We start from the raw sequence: 22,277 nt of genomic DNA, 5'->3' as shown, positions 1-22,277 counted from the left end.
GCGCGGTAGTGGTTTCGCTGTGCTGCATAGCACGCTTTTCTGTACCTCTCTTCGTTTTAACTTTCTGAGCGTGTTTTTAATCCAAACATATCATATCTATATGTTTTTGGAATCAGGAACCGACAAGGAATAAGATGAAATTGTTTTTAAATCGATTTCGGAAATTTAATTTTGATCATAATTTTTATATTTTTAATTTTCAGAGCTTGTTTTTAATTCAAATATAACATATTTATATGTTTTTGGAATCAAGAAATGATGTAGAATAAGATGAACGTAAATTTGGATCGTCAATTTCAGTGACCTAGAATTACCTCCTTGTCCTAAATAAGTCGACAATCAGCGTTTCATCAGTCTACAAATGAGAACATGCAGTGTGTCACAAGTCTTCAAGCAAACGTCTGACATTCCTCACGCTGTCAACGTACAGACATCGCCCTCAACAAGCTTGGGAAAATCACCAAGACCCACTTCATGAATAGAGGTAGCCTATGAGTTCAGCCTTTACCGACTCAACGAGGGCCTTTGCTGTTAGCGAAAACTCTTTGCTGTAAGTACCACTCACAAACACTGTTTGCACAAATGTCAAATGGCCCCAAACTCTCACACCGTGAATAACTGATATTCATTCTAGTGGTCTACATTTAAAGCTACTGTCCTTCTCGTGTAAGCGATCCTTGCTCCACTACAAATCTGGCCAGGGAGGCCGGCGTCTTATACCCCAGGCCATCGCGACCGTGGAACATATATACCAAAACTCAACAGTCTCCGGTGCAGAGTGGCATTTTTTGGGCTGAATTAATGTCGTAAAAGACACCCATGTCAATCTGTGAAGGAAGCCCGTATACAATTCCTACTCTGAGGCTGCATAGGAAGCAACCAGGCAGTTGTTGTTTGGTATATGTCCAAGTAAAAGGTACTCTTGTCAATAATATTGCCGTTCACATGGTCAACTTACAACCATATTTCCACCTACGTCAGTTGGAAGTCGGCGATAAGTCTGCCATGTCACTGAACGGTGTGTGTGATTTAGTTCCGATATATATAGCACAGCAGCGACTCGATAACACAGTTGAGTGCCGCTGTGCATGTACTTCGACCGTGACTCTCCCCCGATTCTCCTGTGGTTTAGTACCCCGATGTGCTTAATGATTGGGGGGGGGGGGGGGGGTGTCTACATTTAGCTGTCTGAGTACACGCTGACCAGTACTATCATCGCCTCAAGCCCCATACTTATTCAGCTTTGTCATTCCTCTCATGTCAAGGCGGGACAAATCTTAAACTGCTGCATATCAAACCGAGCATTAAACGGCGGCTTAAAATTCGCAGGAGGTGTGAAAAGAAAGTAGAGGCAAAATGTGACTGGGCTGGACATTAGAATGACCGCTGTGCTGATCACGACAACAGTCGCTCGAAAATTGGTTGAAAGTTGGTTTCAACTCGGCCGCACGAACAGCACTTCAATCACACGATAAGGACTGCGCCTTTAATGTCGCGGTGCTAGATCCAGCGCACTGTGCAGTTCCACACGGAGGTGCAGGGCAAACCACTCCACTTGCTGCACGAGCACCAATCGGAAACGATCCATTCAAGTCAGCTGATTGTCGCCCCTTGATATTGGAGGCAATTTCAAACTAGGGACTGCACCAATGTGAAGTCTGAGAAGACTTGGTCGAACTGGAAGAGCTTGACAGATAAGGGTGGTTGGGTGAGGGTGGGGGGGGGGGGGGGGTTGGGGCATGTTGCTTCTACTGCTGTTGTTGTCTGTTTTATTTTGTTTATTTCTCACGGAAGCACACAATTTATATACATCCACCTAATCAACATTGATCAAAAACACCAACATTGCCAACAACAATAACAGCCTACAAAAAGAGAAGAAAACATTTTGTTGTTCTATGTACCTGCTGCTGTCTAGGAACTGTGGCACTGACAGACTCATACAGCCAGCCAGCCAGCCAGACAGACAGATATATAAGCTTACGTACTAGTTTCTTCTTCTTTGATGAATGTATAGATGATAACGATCTGTCCATGCTACGATAACTGGATTCCAAGAAAGAACCATCTTTTTCCGTCAGAAAAAATATAGAATGAGAATGAACTTTTTTAGCCTATTACAAGCCCGTGTCTTTTTCGTCATGAAAACAAAAAATGTTTTGCATTCGAAGAAAGAAATTTGTGACGCTACATGTCAGCTCATAATATACTGAGTATAGTTCAAATACTGATACGTACGTAATGCTCTGAATCTGGTCATGCTCAGTATCTAAAGAAATAATAACTAACAAATAGAGAGAGAGAGAGAGAGAGAGAGAGAGAGAGAGAGAAGGGGGGTGGGGGGTGGGAGGGGGGTAGTAAGCAGGGCAGTCGTATGTACAGCTAAGGAGCAAAATGGAAGGGTGACCAGTAATGACGTACACGAGGTTAATAGTTATATTTCAAAGAAAGTTGATAAGACAAGTGGACTGCTCGCGCGTGTCTTTTAGATTGCATGCACGTGACATGAAAAACAGCAAGGAAAAGAGGAAGGGGGCGATGATGAGGTGGTGGTCTTTCTTTCTTTATTTGGTGTTTAACGTCGTTTTCAACCACGAAGGTTATATCGCGACGAGGGAAAGGGGGGAGATGGGATAGGGGAAAGGGGGGAGATGGGATAGAGCCACTTGTTAAGTGTTTCTTGTTCACAAAAGCACTAATCAAAACATTGCTCCAGGGGCTTGCAACGTAGTACAATATATGACCTTACTGGGAGAATGCAAGTTTCCAGCACAAAGGACTAAACATTTCTTACATACTGCTTGACTAAAATCTTTACAAACATTGACTATATTCTGTACAAGAACCACTTAACAAGGGTAATAAGTGAAGAATTTTATGGGTGAGAAAAGGAAAGTAAAAGGACTTTGGGGAGGCAGAAATAAAGAAACAAGAAAAAGATCCTAATTAGGTTCACGGCATCGAGAGTGATGCGACCTTCTCTCAGAAGTTAGTAGAGAAGGCTCCCCCATCCACCACCCGGGGGACGCGCCTCTACGCCAATTAGGGGGCGCGAGGGAGGTGGTGGTGGATCGGCAGTCTGAGTGACGAGACAGTGCATGATGATAAGGTATTCAAGATCACAGGAGCTTGTAATCAAGCGCCAACCCAAGAATTTATGTAAAAACTCAACATATAAAATGACAATAACAAATACAACAACTAACAAGTCGCGTAAGGCGAAATTACTACATTTAGTCAAGCTGTGGAACTCAGAGAATGAAACTGAACGCACTGCATTTTTTCACAATGACCGTAGTCCGCCGCTCGTGCAAAAGGCAGTGCAATTTATGAGCCTGTTTAGCGCGGTAGTTGCGCTGTGCTGCATAGCACGCTTTTCTGTACCTCTCTTCGTTTTAACTTTCTGAGCGTGTTTTTAATCCAAACATATCATATCTATATGTTTTTAGAATCAGGAACCGACAAGGAATAAGATGAAATTGTTTTTAAATCGATTTCGGAAATTTAATTTTAATCATAATTTTTATATTTTTAATTTTCAGAGCTTGTTTTAATCCAAATATAACATATTTATATGTTTTTGGAATCAGAAAATGATGAAAAATAGGATGAACGTAATTTTGGATCATTTTATCACGCTTTTCTGTACCTCTCTTCGTTTTAACTTTCTGAGCGTGTTTTTAATCCAAACATATCATATCTATATGTTTTTAGAATCAGGAACCGACAAGGAAAAAGCTGAAATTGTTTTTAAATCGATTTCGGAAATTTTATTTTAATCATAATTTTTATATTTTTAATTTTCAGAGCTTGTTTATCCAAATATAACATATTTATATGTTTTTGGAATCAGAAAATGATGAAGAATAAGATGAACGTGATTTTGGATCATTTTATAAAAAAAAAAAATTTAATTACAATTTATAGATTTTTAATGACATCAATTAATTGTTAAGCCTTCAAGCTGAAATGCAATACCAAAGTCCGGCCTTTGTCGAAGATTGCTTGGCCAAAATTTAACTTTTACAAAAAGCCGGATATGACGTCATCAAAGACGTTTATCGAAAAAATGAACAAAAAACGTCTGGGGATATCATACCCAGGAACTCTCATGTAAAATTTCATAAAGATCGGTCCAGTAGTTTACTCTGAATCGCTCTACACACACACACACACACACACACACACACACACACACACACACACACACACACACACACACACACAGACACACATACACCACGACCCTCGTCTCGATTCCCCCTCTATGTTAAAACATTTAGTCAAAATTTGACTAAATGTAAAAAAAAACACAGAAAGAACTCTTTCATATGACACGCAGCAGGCCGCTTGGAGGGTGAACACAAATCCTAATGTTATGCAAATCCACGGTCCGGGTCGTCACTGCGCTCTAATCTACTACAATGCATAAACAATACGCTACGAATCCCGTGATCCACTGGATTGACATGGTGCTGGACAGCTGTCTCCATTTCTGGTGGTTGCGGCGAAAAACGGTCAGCTTAGGTTCATTCTTTGATATTGTCCATTAATTTCATCTACCACATTACCGATAGTAAGTTCTAAATGCATTCGTTACCGCTTGTAACTGAAGACATGATGGTTGGGCACCCGTCCATTAAGAGCTGAAACTGAAAATGACATTCTACAAACTACTGTGGTTTGGGTAAATAATGTTTACAAAAGTCAATAAAAAAGAAATATCCACCCCCACCACACCCACCCCTTGAGCGCCACTACCATCTCAACATGTTTTTGATTCGCGCACGTGAGGCAGCAAAGATCAGAGGCTAATTAAGACAGGAAGTCATTAAAGGCGAGATGTGGCCGGCCAGGGCACACCACTCGGTCTCAAGGACTCTGTGAGCGGTCACTTCGCACTTGTTTTCACTCCCCAGGGTTTTGCCCCCTTGGCCTCTCACACTCTTCAGCCACGGAGAGCTATTTCTTCAGAGAAGCAGACGATCGTCAGTCACAACTCTCTCAGAATCTCGGCAAAGCTCACGTTTTCAGTCCCGAGTCGCACGTACTTCTCTCAGAGTCTCATATCAGAACTCACGTTTTTGATCGTGCGGCAAAAAGTGTTTGTGGTATCCGAGACTACGCCAGTATCATATGTTTCTGCTGGAAACCTGACTGACAATCTTAAGTTACACTTCCATCAGAATCTCTTAAGAACTCATGTTTTCACCGCGTGGATAATAACTGCTTGGTATCCAAGACTACGGCAAAGTTTCAAGTCATCAAGCCAATAGTTGATAATGCTTTTAAGTTGAGAAGGAAGAAGCTTTGACCGATGTTGTCTTCAATCTTAAAAAAATGACACGCATTTGGGGAAGATAAAGTCAAATGTTTCCTGTTGATTCAGTTTTTCCTGAGTAAGAACTTACCAGTTCCGCGTCTTAAACTAACCTAAAACATTTGCGAAAAAAAGACTCGAAGAGAAAACGAGGACGAAAGAAGAAAAGAAAGAAAGGAGAAAAGGACGAGCAAAACCACCAACGGCGGCAAACAAGCTGAACTGAAGAAACAAAAATAGAACAGAACAGCGAAAACATATAAACTTGACACTTCCTGTTCTTCAATCCACTTCTTGACATCCTAGAATTCAACAACAGATGGTCCTCGTCAAGATTTTCTGAAGACAATTGTCCGGTTCCGAGCGCAAGACGAGGGCTGCTTGTCCGTTATCTGCATCTCCTTGTCCGGTCACTGTGCACGCTCTTGTCCGGCCACTAGGCAAAAGACATCGTGACATAAAAGCCAGGATCATGCGCACGTGCTGTCAAAATTCAGAGGAAGTCTTGGCTGTTACTGTTCTGGTGTAGGACCTCTTCTTATCGACCAAGTCAAGCTTTATAAGGTGAGATTTTGGGTATCATTATGATTGTTATTATAGCTTTCTGTGTTTGGTATTGTAATGCTCTGTTTATTTTGAATCATGTTGTTTTATTTGTTTTTGTATTTGTTGTTGTTGAATGTTAAGAAATAGTTTTGTTACTCTGCTTTGATGACAAGTGAACTGAAAACGCTTGCCCTCGCTCTGACAGGGCACTGAAATTTGGGCAAGTTTTGTGATCGCTTCATGCTGTGTTACTCTGCAAGTACAATCACTGTCAATAGAACTTGCGTGCGAATGTGTGCGCGTGCGCGCGACTGCGCTTAAAGCATGTAAAGAAACTGACATATTGTTTTGGGGTTGAGAAAAAAATCAATTGGTAATGCTATTACGCTATGACGAGAAATTGTGTGTTTTCTAAGACTAGGTTTTATTTTGGGGGAGAGTCTGTTTCCGGCTAAATACAGATATTAACTGTCGGCCTCCCTCCTCCTCCCACCCGCCCGTGGGAGTCAATAGTAACACTTCTGGCACGTCAGAAATGCCACCAAAATAATCTCTCACACTGATTTACGCACAGGGAGCTATTTTGGAATAAACTGGAAATAATAAGAATCCTTTATTTGAACGCCCCCCACAACAACAACAAAAACGAACAAAACAAACAACAACAACCCACCTTCGTCCGTAAATGCAAATATAATCAGAAGTTTGTTTTGCCATGACATATTTCTGCATGTGTGCTGTCATCTCTGAAAAATATTAACATACAACAAAAACAAAAAAACAAAAAAAATCGGGATAGTTCATGTTTTGAACAGAGTCTAACTTTAATGGAACAAAGATCATACATTTTCGAAACGGTTAGAAATCGAAATGTAACAGTGAGTTAGAAATCGAAGTTTGATTGCTGAAAGAAAAACACACACAAATGAATTGACGGTTATGTTTTAAATTACACAATCCCATAAATAGGTTTTTTTCTCGGACAGGTTACCTTAACAGTTGTAAATGATAACTGTGTCATGACTCATCAATACGGGCGGGGATGTAGCTCAGTCGGTAGCGCGCTGGATTTGTATCCAGTTGGCCGCTGTCAGCGTGAGTTCGTCCCCACGTTCGGCGAGAGATTTATTTCTCAGAGTCAACTTTGTGTGCAGACTCTCCTCGGTGTCCGAACACCCCCGTGTGTACAAGCAAGCACATGACCAAGTGCGCACGAAAAAGATCCTGTAATCCATGTCAGAAGTTCGGTGGGTTATAGAAACACGAAAATACCCAGCATGCTTCCTCCGAAAGCGGCGTATGGCTGCCTAAATGGCGGGGTAAAAACGGTTATACACGTAAAAGCCGTGGGAGTTTCAGCCCATGAACGAACAAACAAACTCTTACTCATCAATATTTTTTCAGCTAAAGAGGAAAAACAAATTCACACAGAATGAACAAATAATAAATTTTAAAAAACAGCAATATAAAACTTGAATTAGTGTCACACGAACTTCACAAAGAAGGAACCACTTCTATTGGCAGACAGACTTCTAAGGTCGGTTTACACGCTTTAAATGAGAAAACAGCCTCATTCCAAACTTGTCTGAAGTGTTCGAGAGTGTCAGGCTTTTACAGCTCTAGCGGTGAATAGTTGACACTTAAAGATATATTCTCGTCGCCATGACTGTATGAATCAGATACTATAGTGTTTCCGGTGCGGTCCGCAAATAGTTATCTCCCGTCTCATCATGCCACATCGTGGGAAAAAAACAGCATGCTCATTCAAGACGAGAAGTGTTTGTTCCACGGCTGGCTGTACTGCATGTTCAAGGACTTTTTTGGCGTTATTTTTGTTGAAAATACACGTTGCATTTTGTTTGAAGTCATTCATTTTGTGTTTGTTTGAGTGGCAATTTCTGAATAAATTGTTATTTTAAAACGGGTGAAAATTTTGTTACTTTAAAAGGAGAAAAAGAAAGAAGGAAAGCAAAGGAAGACATGAAAAAACTCAGACCATGGCTTTGTCCTCGGTTCCGTCTTGCAAAGTTTAAGACAGTTTTAGACCTTTTAGCGGACTTCTATTACGTGTAAATATGTCTTAAGTGCTCCCGATATTTTGGGTCAGCCCACAAACAGCAAACATTCCTTTAACCTGCCACTGACATTTTATAAGTGGTAAATGTTGACCGAATAGGGAGGTTATTCCGGAAGTTCGCAAACATGCCAAAGGCAAAGATAGCGACGAAATTTTCATGTATTCAATCAGAAACCTTCAGGTTTCAGCGCTTTTCTTCCTTTAAAAAAATCCAAACTATAAAGCATTGAAAAAACACGATCATTAACTTTTGTCCGACGATGACCTTTCCAAATTCTGTAGGCATTCTTCTTCTTCTTGTCGTTCGCCAATGCTAAACTTGGAGTCCAGCTCTGGTAATGAAGCTGGTGGTCTTATGAAGAGCCTCCACAGGTCCATGCAGCTTCTCATTTATTAATGGCACATTTTACCGGACTTGTCTTATGCGTAAATATGCATCCGTACACATACAGTTTTATTCTTTCTTATTCATTTTGGTTGCCATAATTTGATTTAAAAAATAATCATTGTTTGTTGCCTTTGGCAATACGCACTGAATGGAGGCCCTTTGTGGACAGAAAAAAAAGTTTGCTTTCTGTAATCAATTAGTTTGCATGCGAACATCCTGTACTTTATACTCGTTGGTTATTTGTGTGTGTGTGTGTGTGTGTGTGTGTGTGTGTGTGTGTGTATGTGTGTGTGTGTGTGTGTGTGTGTGTGTGTGTGTGTGTGTGTGTGTGTGTGTGGGTGTGTTTTATTATTCCGTGGTATTCCTTTTCTGTTTCAACGTGAAAACTTACAAGTTAAAATATTAAAATCATTTTGGCAGCAAGCATGCCAAGACTACCGCCCCCCCTCCCCCCATTTTTTTTTAAACTATCCACCCTCTCTTGAAAAAATATAGAGAGAAAAAACCCACATCTAATACTTCATCGTCAGCCCAAAAGACCCGATATTTGCTGCAACAACAAGAACAACAAACAAAAGCAAACAAAAGCAAACTAAACAAGTCGCGTAAGGCGAAATTACTACATTTAGTCAAGCTGTGGAACTCACAGAATGAAACTGAACGCACTGCATTTTTTCACAATGACCGTAGTCCGCCGCTAGTGCAAAAGGCAGTGAAAGTGACGAGCCTGTTCAGCGCGGTAGCGGTTGCGCTGTGCTGCATAGCACGCTTTACTGTACCTCTCTTCGTTTTAACTTTCTGAGCGTGTTTTTAATCCAAACATATCATATCTATATGTTTTTGGAATCAGGAACCGACAAGGAATAAGATGAAATTGTTTTTAAAACGATTTCGGAAATTTAATTTTAATCATAATTTTTATATTTTTAATTTTCAGAGCTTGTTTTTAATCCGAATATAACATATTAATTTATATGTTTTTGGAATCAGAACATGATGAAGAATAAAATAAAAGTAATTTTGGATCGTTTTATAAAAAAATTATTTTAATTACAATTTTCAGATTTTTAATGACCAAAGTCATTAATTAATTTTTAAGCCTCCATGCTGAAATGCAATACCGAAGTCCGGCCTTCGTCGAAGATTGCTTGGCCAAATTGTCAATCAATTTGATTGAAAAATGAAGGTGTGACAGTGCCGCCTCAACTTTTACAAAAAGCCGGATATGACGTCATAAAAGACATCTATCGAAAAAATGAAAAATATATCTGGGGATTTCATACCCAGGAACTTTCATGTAAAATTTCATAAAGATCGGTCCAGTAGTTTAGTCTGAATCGCTCTACACACACACGTACACACGCACAGACACACAGACACATACACAGACACAGACACAGACACAGACACACACACACACACATACACACACATACACCACGACCCTCGTCTCGATTCCCCCTCTATGTTAAAACATTTAGTCAAAACTTGACTAAATGTAAAAAGAAACAAACAAAAAAAACAAGACCAACAAAACAGTGGTGCAGAACGGTACTTGTGCACTCTCACCTCATCGCAAAGCCCGATTAACGTGTTCTACTTTTTTCTCAACAGAAATTCTAGTAATACTTGAACGCAAGATCCAAACGCAAAATGGACGTGCTCGTCAGCAGAACCAGCTGCAACAACGTTAACCACAACACAACCATCAGCAACACCAACAACAACCTCATTCACCACCTGAACGACAAGGACCTCCTGCAGTGCCTAAACGACGAGAAGGCGTTCCTCTACATCCCCGTCATCGTCTTCTTGGGTGTTCTCGTCATCACTGGGACCATAGGTGTGTGTGTGTGTGTGTGTGTGTGTGTGTGTGTGTGTGTGTGTGTGTGTGTGTGTGTGTGTGTGTGCATGTGATGGGTGATTGTGAGAGAGGGTGTGTGAGAGCGTGTGTGGGTGTGGTGCGTGCATGAGTGAGTGTGTACGTGCGCGTACGCACGTGCGTGTGTGTTTGCTTTTAAGGAATTGTTAGCTGCGGGTCGGCCGTGGGATTTGTTTTATTGGTTGTTTAGAGCAGTCAAAGCCACATGTTTTACGCATAGTTTGTATTGTTTGGACCATAACAACAATACATATCTTATATCTCTTCTTATGATTTATGTCTTATCTCTCATATTTTATGTCTTATAATTTATGTTTGATGTTTTAAAGTTTATGATTTCTGTCTTGTCTTATATGTTTTGTTACATTTGATGTCTCTCTCACATTTGATGTTTTATGTCTTATAATATATTTAATGTTTTATATTTTATGTGTCACATTTTATGTTCTTTGTCTTATATTTAATGTTTTATGATTTATGTCTTATACGTTATGTTTAATGTTTTATGTCTAATATGTTATGTGTTAGGCAACACACTGGTGCTGTGCGTGTACTGGAGAAAGGCGTACAAGGCGTCGTCCCACTACTTCATCCTGTCCCTGGCCATCCTGGACCTGTTCAGCTGTCTGGTCGGGCTGCCCACCGAGATCGCTGACCTGCGCTTCCCCTACCTCTTTGACATGCCCATAGCCTGCAAGCTGCTCAGGTTCACACACTCCAGTACCATCATCGCCTCCAGCTCCATACTCATTCAGGTAATTGACAAGTGTAAAATAAACCTTTGCTTGAGTTCGTGTCCTAGTTGCACATTTTCATGTCATGTATTTTGAATAACATTTTGTTTAAACCAATTGTCAAGCGTCTCTACCTGGCCCTATGCGTTTGAGTACGGCGTCACTCATTCACGGATCTGGAGATTTCCTTTACTTGTGTTTTCTGGCGTATAGCGGCCCCTGTAACAGCCATTGTTCAGATGGATAGTTAGGTGTGTCACTTTGTTGTTTGTAGTCATATTGGAGCTGAAGGTGTAACTTGATAAATGTGTAGCACTGAAAACCCTAAGAGTGTACAGACTTGCGCTATCGATTGGCGTGCACCCAGCCTGTAATCGTGCTGTCTACCCAGCTTTACTGACGATACTAATATTATATACAATATTGGCGATGATACTCAGTTCCGGATAATTTGGTGCTGTGCGTGTACTGGAGAAAGGCGTACAAGGCGTCGTCCCACTACTTCGTTTAGTATTGGAATAATGTCAAAAAGCGTGCCGCGTACAACTACTCACAGTGTCAGACACTTTATGGAAGACACGCACACAGCTCATCAGACAGACAGACAGTCAGACACACAGGTCACATTTACAAATTACCGTCGCTTATTATCACACAAACGATCTCTGACGTACTCACTTTTGTGTGTGTGCAGGTGGCGTTTGACCGTTACTACCGTATCTGCAGGCTGGGCCAGCAGTTCAGCGTGAAGAAGGCCAAGCTGCTGTGTGTGATGGCCATCCTGCTGGGCGTGCTGACGTCATGGCCGTCCTGTCTCCTCTTCGGCAGGAAGACCCTCAGGCTCCACGTGCAATCCAGCGCGCGCCAAGGTCACGTGAGTCGTCTCGGAGCCATGACCCAACGCGTGGCTCACCAAGACCTAGGCAAAGCGTCGCTGCTGGGTGAGCGGGTTTTGCTGGCGAGTGACTGTTCCACTGAGGACTCCATGCGGGGCACCATCTATCCGACGATCTACTACCTGTTCCTCTTCAGCCTCTTCTTCCTCACCGTCCTGTTCTTCGCTGTGCTCTACATCCGCATCGGTGTCGCCATCTGGCAGCGGAACCGGAAAACCATCGGGTCAACTGTCTTCACCAAGGTCAACAGTCACGTGAGTGTTCTTGTCTTGGTTAATTATAGACCAGAACTGTAATTGGAATTTGTTGAACAGACGATTGACATGTGCATTTCGTGTCTGTGACAACAAAAAGAAGACCAGCAACAGCAACATAAAAAACAACGAGGACGACGATACTGTAAAGACACATGAAACAACACAGGTACTGGTAAACAAACTCACGCACATTCAGGATCATATTCACCTATAAACGCACACACGCACGATAGCGAAAACAATACAAATGCAAAAGCTACATTAACAACAGTCACTTTGCGAGAAAAGATTAATGGAATCAATTTTTTGCGCAAAACAGAAAAAATAAGAGTATTCTTAGGGATTATGACCTGAATAGTAAAAGAATAAATGTAAGTTGAATTGTAAGTTATCGTATTTTATCACCAGTTTGGGTTTATTCGTATTTCTATGTCTTCAGGGCTCTGACCAGACCAGCACAGAGATATCGTCAGAAACGGAACCCGACCCCCACAATCCTAATCACAAGCACAACCCCAACCACCACCACAACCCCCCTCCACCAACGCACTACATCACCGGCACCCTCACGCGCGGTATCACAAAGAAGAAAAGCGGGGGCGGCGAACCGGAACCGGAAGTGACGGCAACCTGCAAGAGGAGACAAATCCGCGTGGGGAAGACAACCACGGTCCTGTTCGCTGTAACTCTCGCCTACATCCTGAGTTTTCTCCCTTACCTGGTGGTCATGATTCTCCGTAGCACCATCAAGGGGTTTGAAGGACGGCTGAGCCCGGTAGGAGAGGTGGCCTACAAGTTCTGTGTCAAGTCGTTCTTCATCAACAACGCCATCAACCCTCTTATCTACAGTTTCCTCAACGCCGGCTTCAGGAAGGACGCGAGCAAGACGCTGCGCAAGATGTGGCACAACTGCTGCTGTCGCTGTTTCTGCTGTGGACGCAGCTGCTGCTGTGACGACGGTGACCTGGACGTGTTGCCGCGACAGAAACCCATTGCTGTGTGATCCGGCGGGCCAGGTCACAATTTGACTATCTTACCTGCTACTTCCATCACTGAGTCTCCCAATGCTGTGTGATCCAGCAGGCCAGGTCACAATTTGGCTATCTTACCTGCTACTTCCATCTCTCATTGCTGTGAGATCTGGCAGGTCCAGTTTGCCTATCGCAGCTGCTACAGACTTCATGAATCTAAACGCAGCAGACAGTGAACCGTGGCTGTAAAACCAAGAGCCAGTTGACTTTCGCTGAAGCTATACTAATTCAGTCAGGCTTTGTTTGGAGAGGGAGAGAGAGAGAGAGAGAGGAGGGGGGGGGGGGGGGGGGGCGAGATAAGGTATTGAGAAGATATGACTTACTGTCGCAGTAAACTCCTATTGCTGGGTGATCTGGAAGCTCGATTTCCCGCCAGTCACTGCTCACAACTGTTAGTCTTCTTGCTGTGTAGCAAAAACACTTCTATCCCCCTGCGCAATCGAGAATCTGACTTTTCCTCGTCAGCTCGTGCAGTTTCTCTTGACAGGCCTCTTGCTGTGTAGAGGTGGACCCCAGATCTGACTCACTGCCGTACAAACTCACTCCCATTGCTGAGGAGTGACGATATTAACTTTTTTTTCTCGGAGTTGCTTGTGGTGCCACTCCTTCGTCTGCTCATCTAGACCTACCAGACTCGCATAGGTGTGCAATGAGGCGGCTGACTGTCCTTGTGACTATTTGTGCTCTGACGCCTCGTGCGGGCAAGCGGCGTGACGACCTAGATGAATACAGAATACATAATATCTTATTGCCCAAGGTTGAGAATTTGCCATGGCATTGCGGTTAAGAAGGCGTCCAATCCAGCCTAGCACACCATAACACATGAATAATATATAATTATATAGGACGAATGATGTGTGATCAGCCAGGATGTTGACCTTCTCAGCTGATGTTTCCCTTTTCACACCGCTTCGTGTTGTAGGACAGGTCAGCAGAAGCTCGTTTACTGTAAGACACGACGCTGCAATAGGGTCAGCAAGGGAACTTGAAAGAGAAACAATGAAAAAATGACTCGCCTTTACAAATAGCTTGACATAAACAAAATATAACCTGGACGTACCGACCTGAATGTCTTCTTAAAAGTTGATGTTAAAGGTTGTTGGTGCCAAGTGACAGGAGAGCTAGCATGGCCTGCTGTGCCTTTGACCTACACGGAAGACGACTTTGACCTTGGACATCACGTCTTAACATTTAACCCCAGTAGGACCCAACAACTTTCACTTTCGCGCAGTAATGCGACAAGCCTTTCAAACGTCACTAACACTCATGTGGTGCTGCGGTTGCCACGTGCATTTGATAAGACGTGACAATGAAAATGAACGAAGAGCTGTTTAAATAGTGCAACATCACAGTTCGTTGCTACCAACCTGCCAGGCAGTCATTACAATTTGTGTCTGATCCTTGGTCACAGCGGTTTGAGCACATGTGACAATTACTTGTTCAATGGACGGCAGCTTCGATGCCATACATTTAAGCTGATTTATAGTGAAATGTTAATCGGATTTAAAAGCGTACATATATCTTAGAAGTTTGCGTAACTATCTGTTTGCTGTGAAAACATAAGAGAGAGAGAGAGAGAGAGAGAGAGAGAGAGAGAGAGTATGATTCGTGTGTGTGCGTGTGTGTGTGTGTGTGCTAGTGTGTGTGTGTGTGTGTGCTAGTGTGTGTGTGTGTGTGTGTGTGCTAATGAGTGTGTGTGTGTGTGTGTGTGTGTGTGTGTGTGTGTGTGTGTGTGGTTAATATACATTCGGCTTTCTGTGCATGTCAAGTGATTGCCGGCTGTCGTTAGAAACAAACGACAAAGTGTATGATTAATCCTATAGTATTGACGAATGTTTCTGTGCCAAGAATAAACTTGTTACACAAAATGGTGCGTGTTTCTCTCTGTGTGGTTGTGTGTGTGTGTGTGTGTGTGTGTGTGTGTGTGTGTGTGGGTGTGTGTGTGTGTGTGTGTATGTGTGTGTGTGTGTGTGTGTGTGTGTGTGTGTGTGTGTGTGCGAGAAACGAAGAGATTGCTGTACAAAACGATCACAAAATTAACGTACTTCGTACATGCTCACGGAACATCACGTGGTCGCAAAACAGGATTTTCCTCTCATTAAATTTTACGCTCACAATAATCATCCAATGTCTGTCTTCTATAAGCGAAGATCAGATTCACACCAGGGAATGCATTCTGAAATAAAATCGTATATTTGAGAACTAGACAGTAGCACAGCAAACATTTTAAAACCTTGGAAAATATTCTCAAATCCACCACTTTTAGTTACCAAATAAATTAAAAAAGAAATCATAGCAAATCTGAAAAGATAGTAAAAGTAAATAATTTCTGAAAGGTTCCTTCCTTCCCGTGTAAACACTCATGTAAAGAGTGATGTAAACAGTCATGTAAACACATGTAAACATCACAGATCCCTCTCGGCTTTCAGTATTACGTGCTCTGAGCATCCTTTTCACTTTGCCACCTGCCTAAAATCAAAATTCTGGCTCCTTCTTGTGCACTATGAAAATTGTGTGCTGAATTAACTTCACAGATTGACACAGGTGTCAACACGAAATTAATTCAGCAAGAAATTCCAACTCTGCACAGAACAAAACAACAAACACCTTTCAGATCGCCCCAGAAAGCTGCACAGTTCAGTGTTAGGGTTCTGAATCACAACACACAAGGAACACCTAAGAATCAGTGTTTGAGTGTTCTATGATTCACATTTTAAATGCTGTGTTGGGTATTCTTTGCGGACTGTATTTTCTCCAGTGGACGATGTCTTTCAGTGTTTATGCTGTGTTCCAGTTTTTTGTTGCCGCTAACAGCATGACATTGAGGGCCCCAAAGGGGGGGTATCATCACGATCACGGGAAGGGAAATTTTAGCTTTCACGATCACAGTTACCTTGATTTTTGTTTTCACGATCACAAACACCTTGACGAATAGAGGATCATAGAGTGACACAGCTGTGAAAAATGTATGTTGAAAATAAAACGCTTTGCAATAATGCCCATCACGATCACGAAAACAAATGACGATCACGATCACGAGACTTGATTTTTTTCTCATCACGGATCACGGGCAAAGTCCCATCACGATCACAGAAATGGAAATTTCGGCAATCACGGTCACAGAAAGGTCAAAAAACGCCAATCACGATCACGATTTTAAACCCTTTGGGGCCCTCGACATTTGCACGCGTTCGCAAGATTACAGAGTTTTCAATCTAACGGTTTTCTGTGTAGCCATGCACCAGAACTGAACGAAATATGATGATGGACAGGGTCGAGTTAAACCGTTCTTTCATTCACATGTATCTAATTAATTAGCATAGTTACAGATATTTTTGAATAACTCAATGGAGATGTATCTGTATTAGAATACAGCAAATGTCCCTTGCACTTCTGAAGGTCAAATTCACAAGACATGTTTTTCCTAAAATGGCTTCTTAGATATTATATTCTTCAATCTGCGTGGCAACATAAAAAAGGGCTCACGTGACGATTCATTTAAGAAAGGTAATATGTAGGTATATATAGGTACCCAGGCCTTTTGTCCCGACGATATGCAGAAATGATACAAGTGTGATGGGAGCTGTATGTACATGTATATCAAGCCCACGAAAGAAAGAAATAAAGACACGAACAAGAAAGGAACAGGAAAGGCAGATGTTAATTATCCATTCTTTCTTGTTTAATACAGCTATCATGTTCACCATCAGAGATCTGTTCAAGCTTTGATTTGACACTGGATGAGAGCATCCTTCAGCTTGGACACACACCACAATTCAACAGCCTGACTGCTACCTGTGCACAGTGGGAGTTTTGTTTGTCGAAATGCTTTTTAAAGTGACACCAATGTCAAACTGATGAATAAATTCAGCGAAAAATTTGCATCCGCACATTATGTAGCCACACATTTGATCTTTGGCGTGGCGTGGAGGTAAGACGTCGGCCTCCTAATCGGGAGATCGTGAGTTCGAATCCCGGTCGCTGCCGCCTGGTGGGTTAAGAGTGGAGATTTTTCCGATCTCCCAGGTCAACTTATGTGCAGACCTGCTTAGTGACTAAACCCCCTTTCGTGTGTACACGCAAGCACAAGACCAAGTGCGCACGGAAAAGATCCTGTAATCCATGTCGGAGTTCGGTGGGTTATCAGGAAACACGAAAATACCCAGCATGCCTACTCAACGAAAGCGGAGTGAGCTGACTATGCTCTCGAAGTATAGTGTGGGGAACCCAAATGGACAAACGAGCTCACACGAAACCAGAAAATTGTGGAACGCTGAAGAAGAAGAAGATGTTTGGTATATAACAGGCCGTAAAAAGTAAATATTCGCCGTAATGGCTTGAGATTTACTGGCCGATGTGAATGCGTGATGTATTGTGTAAAAAATTCCATCTCACACGGCAGAAATTAATATGTAAATCGCCGTGAGCTCTTGTGAGAAGGGGCGATTAATAAATGTCCATTATTATTATTATTATTATTATTATTATATGTCCAGGTGAAAGGGTGCTCTTATTGAAGGCTTGAACAGATCTGTGGGAATAAACATGATCGTGTAGACGGGAACGACGGTACATTTACATCTAAAGGCGGTCCTTGATTCAGCCCGAAGTCGACTTCGCGAAGTCTCTTTACCAAAAACTCAAGGCTATAGCTCCGTGCGACCAGCTTCGCGAAGTCTCTTTGCCAAAAACTCAAGGCTATAGCTCCGTGCGACCAGCTTCGCGAAGTCTCTTTACCAAAAACTCAAGGCTATAGCTCCGTGCGACCAGCTTCGCGAAGTCTCTTTGCCAAAAACTCAAGGCTATAGCTCCGTGCGACCAGCTTCGCCAAGCATACTTCGCGTAGTCGACTTCGCCCAATTAATGACAAGCCTAAAGCCTGATATTAATTGGGCGAAGTCGACTTCGTAGAGCTTTCGCACGGCATTTTTGGTTAAAAAGACTTCGCGAAGTCTTCTAGAAGTCAACTTCGGGTTCCATTAAGGAAGGCCTTTAGGTCCGCTGCGTGTCAGTGGAGTCACATTATTCAACAGCAAAAGGAAATTGCAGAGTTTGATATAGTCAAAGGATAGTGTCAGTGGAGTCACATTATTCAGCAGCAAAAGGAAATTGCAGTTTGATAGTCAAAGGATAGTGTTGACTGTGTAAATATATGCACTGGAAACTGTCAATATTTATACAAAAAGAAGACACCGTCTGTTTCCGAGACGTCCAAGTGTCCAAATCTGTTATCACACCGAAGGCTCAATGTAGCCACATGAGCCAGCACTGACCTATTTTTGCTTCGTGTTTTGTTTTGTTTCTATATATTTTGTCACTTCAAAGTCTCTGTTCCTTCTACAAATATCCCCAGGAGGACTCAACACCACATGTCAACAAGCAACCATTCCACACGGGTTGTTGGTTTGGTGTAGCCTCCTTTAGACGGAAAGAGAGCGATAGGCGTGGTGAACTTTCCCAACTCCACGTCATCAACCGCCACAGAAACCACGGCACTCTCAACAGCCGTGACCTTCAGCCGGAACACAGTCCCTGCAGCAAGGCCGGGTAGGGGGTAGGTCTGCTCGCAGAATTTCCAGTCACCAGCAGCGTTTGGTTTGGAATCTAGACAGATTTCGCTGCGAGTAAAGTTGAAGGTAAAGCGAAACGGGGAAACAACGGGTTCGAGCTGATTCCACATGCCCGCCTGGATAGTGCCTGTGGGATTTACAACCCGGCCTTCAATGCACATAGACCAGTTCGTGGTCAGTACACGAGGCAGGAGGAACGATGGGTCAGTCACAGGATCCCTCCACACGCTTTGCTTGCACTCGACATCACTGGGCAGAGGGTTCCATTCCAGCGTAGCCTCCATGCACGTCAGAGTGACCATCTTATGACGCGGGCTGTCGGAACCGTCCACACCGTCCCCCAGCGTAAAGTCGTCGTCACAGGTGACGTCAGCGTAGAATGACGGCATTGCGAGTCTGGTGACGAAGCCGGCATTGCTGATGCTTTCAAGGTCCGAGGTGGGACACTCAGGGGCCGAAGGTTTGATAAGTATCTCAAATATTTTGAGAACCAGTGATGACGATGGTGAACTGTTGGGAGACGGACTTCCATTCTCGGAGGAGAATCTGACAGGAAGAAGAAAGCAGACTTTCGCAGCCGTGTCGAAGCTGAAGGAAACACAGTCGGGGTATTTCTTACAGCCTCCGGCACAGTCTAGCCTGGACCGAGCAGAAAAGAATGTTGCTGACGATTCGATGTGTTGCGGTGTGTCTGCAGAACGGAACCGAGTTCCTCGAGTGTCATTCGCATGCACACAGACTGCAGACAATAACACACCTAATGCAAATAATCGCCACTGAGAGCTCGCCATTTTGCCACCAAATGTTTCAATTCCAGGTGTCCTTGAAAGCACTGTTGACTATTTGGTGATAAGGACTGTGCACAATTGTTAACAGTTTTGACAGTTTTAATTAAGATCTAAGCATTAAACAGTAAGTGTCCGTAACGCGCACTTTCCAACATTCGTTTACTGTCCTTCAAGTTCAGTTGGTTTTCCCGAAGTCTATCGCTCTGTGAAATTCATAATCAAGCGATATCTTCAAATAATTCGATTTCACAGGAGTGCTATCGCTGGAGTTATAGCAGAGCGCAAGCCTCAGTGTTTTGTTCTTGCTTTGAGGATGTGAATTCTCATTTAAGTCATATGCACGCAGTTCTTTTAGCAGCGGGAGAAAAACGTAAGGCACTCGACTAAGTTTACATTTCACTGTCCAAGAAATGCAGAGAATAGCGCTATCGTTGCTCCTTGTAGGCCCGAAAAAAGTTATTCTTGGTGGTGCGCAAATTCAAAGTTGGAACTTCACTGAAGCGGCACAACGCACATTTAGTCGGGGTGGTGCGCAAATTCACAGTTTGCATTTCATTGGTACAACACAGAGAATAGCGCTATTCTTGTTAGATGGCGGATGAGCGCAGTGAGTCTGGGTGGTCAGTACATGTACTAAGTTATCTGTCATTGGCGCAACACAGAGAATAGCGCTATTCTTGTTGAATGTAGGGTTAGCACAGTGAGTCTAGATGGTGCGCTAATAATAAGTTGACATTTCACTGGAGCGGCAAGAAGAAAATCACTGTTGTTGTTCGATGTGGGACCATCAATAGTGCACGTCTATTTTACTCGGGTATTTGAAAACAGGTCGAAGTCTTGGTTCAATTAGTTCGAAAAACAAGGGCATGACATCAACTTGAGAAGACACTTGAACAAAGCAGCACAGAGTTCGTCGCAAACAACAACCACGCAGTTTCAGTTCCACTCAAAGATGCCAATAATCAGAAACTGAATGCAGATCGGGCCGAATCAATAAGTTACCAGAATCACGACTATTATTGCAGCTGGAATAGTCTGGAAATAAGTTCAATGGTTTCTTGTTGCGATGGCGTCCCAGGGCGATCGCGATGCGGACAAAACTGTTGTTGGTTCTAACAAGAACAAACACGATGCCACGAGATTTCCTTGTGTTTTTTGTTCCCGTCCCCTTATTGTTTCAGATAGGTCACACCGACCCAACAGCAGAACATCTATGCGATCCTGAACCATAACAAAGAAAAGACAAGTCGCGTAAGGCGAAATTACTACATTTAGTCAAGCTGTCACAGAATAAAACTGAACGCACTGCATTTTTTCACCAAGACCGCATACTCGTAGTTTTGTCAGTCCACCGCTCGTGGCAAAGGCAGTGAAATCGACAAGCCAGAATAGTGCGGTAATGGTCGCGCTGAGCGGGATAGCACGCTTTTCTGTACCTCTCTTCGTTTTAACTTTCTGAGCGTGTTTTTAATCCAAACATATCATATCTATATGTGTTTTGAATCAGGAACCGACAAGGAATAAGATGAAATTGTTTTTAAATCGATTTCGGAAATTTTATTTTAATCATAATTTTTATATTTTTAATTTTCAGAGCTTGTTTTTAATCCGAATATAACATATTTATATGTTTTTGGACTCAGAAAATGATAAAGAATAAGATGAACGTAGATTTGGATCGTTTTATAAAAAAATAATTTTGATTACAATTTTCAGATTTTTAATGACCAAAGTCATTAATTAATTAATTTTTAAGCCTCCAATCTGAAATGCAATACTAAAGTCCGCCCTTCGTCGGAGATTGCTTGGCCAAAATTTCAATCAATTTTATTAAAAAATGAGGGTGTGACAGTGCCGCCTCAACTTTTACAAAAAGCCGGATATGACGTCATCAAAGACATTTATCGAAAAAATGAAAAAAAAACGTCGGGGGATATCATACCCAGAAACTCTCATGTCAAATTTCATAAAGATCGGTCCAGTAGTTTACTCTGAATCGCTCTACACACACACACACAGACAGACAGACAGACAGACACCACGACCCTCGTCTCGATTCCCCTCGTTAAAACATTTAGTCAAAACTTGACTAAATGTAAACAAGTCGCGTAAGGCGAAATAACAACATTTAGTCAAGCTGTCGAACTCACAGAATGAAACTGAACGCACTGCTTTTTTCACCAAGACCACATACTCGCATCCTGAACTCAGGTCAAAATGAGTTCGGCTCATTCTCTCCCTGACCCGGACGCGACAGTCCTACGCGAATGTATCAAAACTAGGAATACAGAGTTATCTCCCATTATGTTTTTCGCGAGCACTGATCTAAATTTGAGATCAGTGTTCGCGAGACGAAAATGATTGCAGATTGGCCGACTTCGACAGTGATCTCCGTTCTGTTCTTCACAGTTATGATAAAGACATCGTTCTAAGGTCAAAACAAGTCGAAATTTTGGGACTGCTGCCGGAAGGAGACCGTAATATATGGTTGCATCACAACAGAAAAAATCGTCTGCTTCAGCGAACGCCGAAACCAAACGGTTGATTATCACGTGACACTTTTGCCATACTTAGAGTTGTTTGCACAGTAAATACAGCCGCGAAAAAATAGCTCCCTTGAAACTGTCTTACAAATCAATTCCTTTGTAATTTAAAAACAAGTCGCGTAAGGCGAAATTACTACATTTAGTCAAGCTGTGGAACTCACAGAATGAAACTGAACGCACTGCATTTTTTCACAATGACCGTAGTCCGCCGCTTGTGCATAACGGAGTGAAACTGACGAGCC

At 42.5% G+C, this 22,277-nt stretch overlaps 1 protein-coding gene across 1 annotated transcript; it reads left to right on the top strand.

The window, feature by feature from the left end:
• Nucleotides 1–4,989: 4,989 nt before the first annotated feature.
• On the top strand, nucleotides 4,990–13,390 carry LOC138971131 (orexin/Hypocretin receptor type 1-like). Its single transcript, XM_070343763.1, has 5 exons — nucleotides 4,990–5,884; nucleotides 9,946–10,174; nucleotides 10,742–10,968; nucleotides 11,642–12,097; nucleotides 12,540–13,390. The coding sequence occupies exons 2-5, from the start codon at nucleotides 9,985–9,987 to the stop codon at nucleotides 13,101–13,103; spliced, it is 1,437 nt and encodes a 478-aa protein (XP_070199864.1). The 5' UTR covers nucleotides 4,990–5,884; nucleotides 9,946–9,984; the 3' UTR covers nucleotides 13,104–13,390.
• Nucleotides 13,391–22,277: the final 8,887 nt, after the last annotated feature.

This window comes from Littorina saxatilis, linkage group LG1 (assembly GCF_037325665.1).
Source record: "Littorina saxatilis isolate snail1 linkage group LG1, US_GU_Lsax_2.0, whole genome shotgun sequence".
NCBI lineage: Eukaryota > Metazoa > Mollusca > Gastropoda > Littorinimorpha > Littorinidae > Littorina > Littorina saxatilis.
The sequence above is the reverse complement of the archived record's forward strand: the minus strand, read 5'-3'. Positions and strand labels throughout refer to the sequence as shown.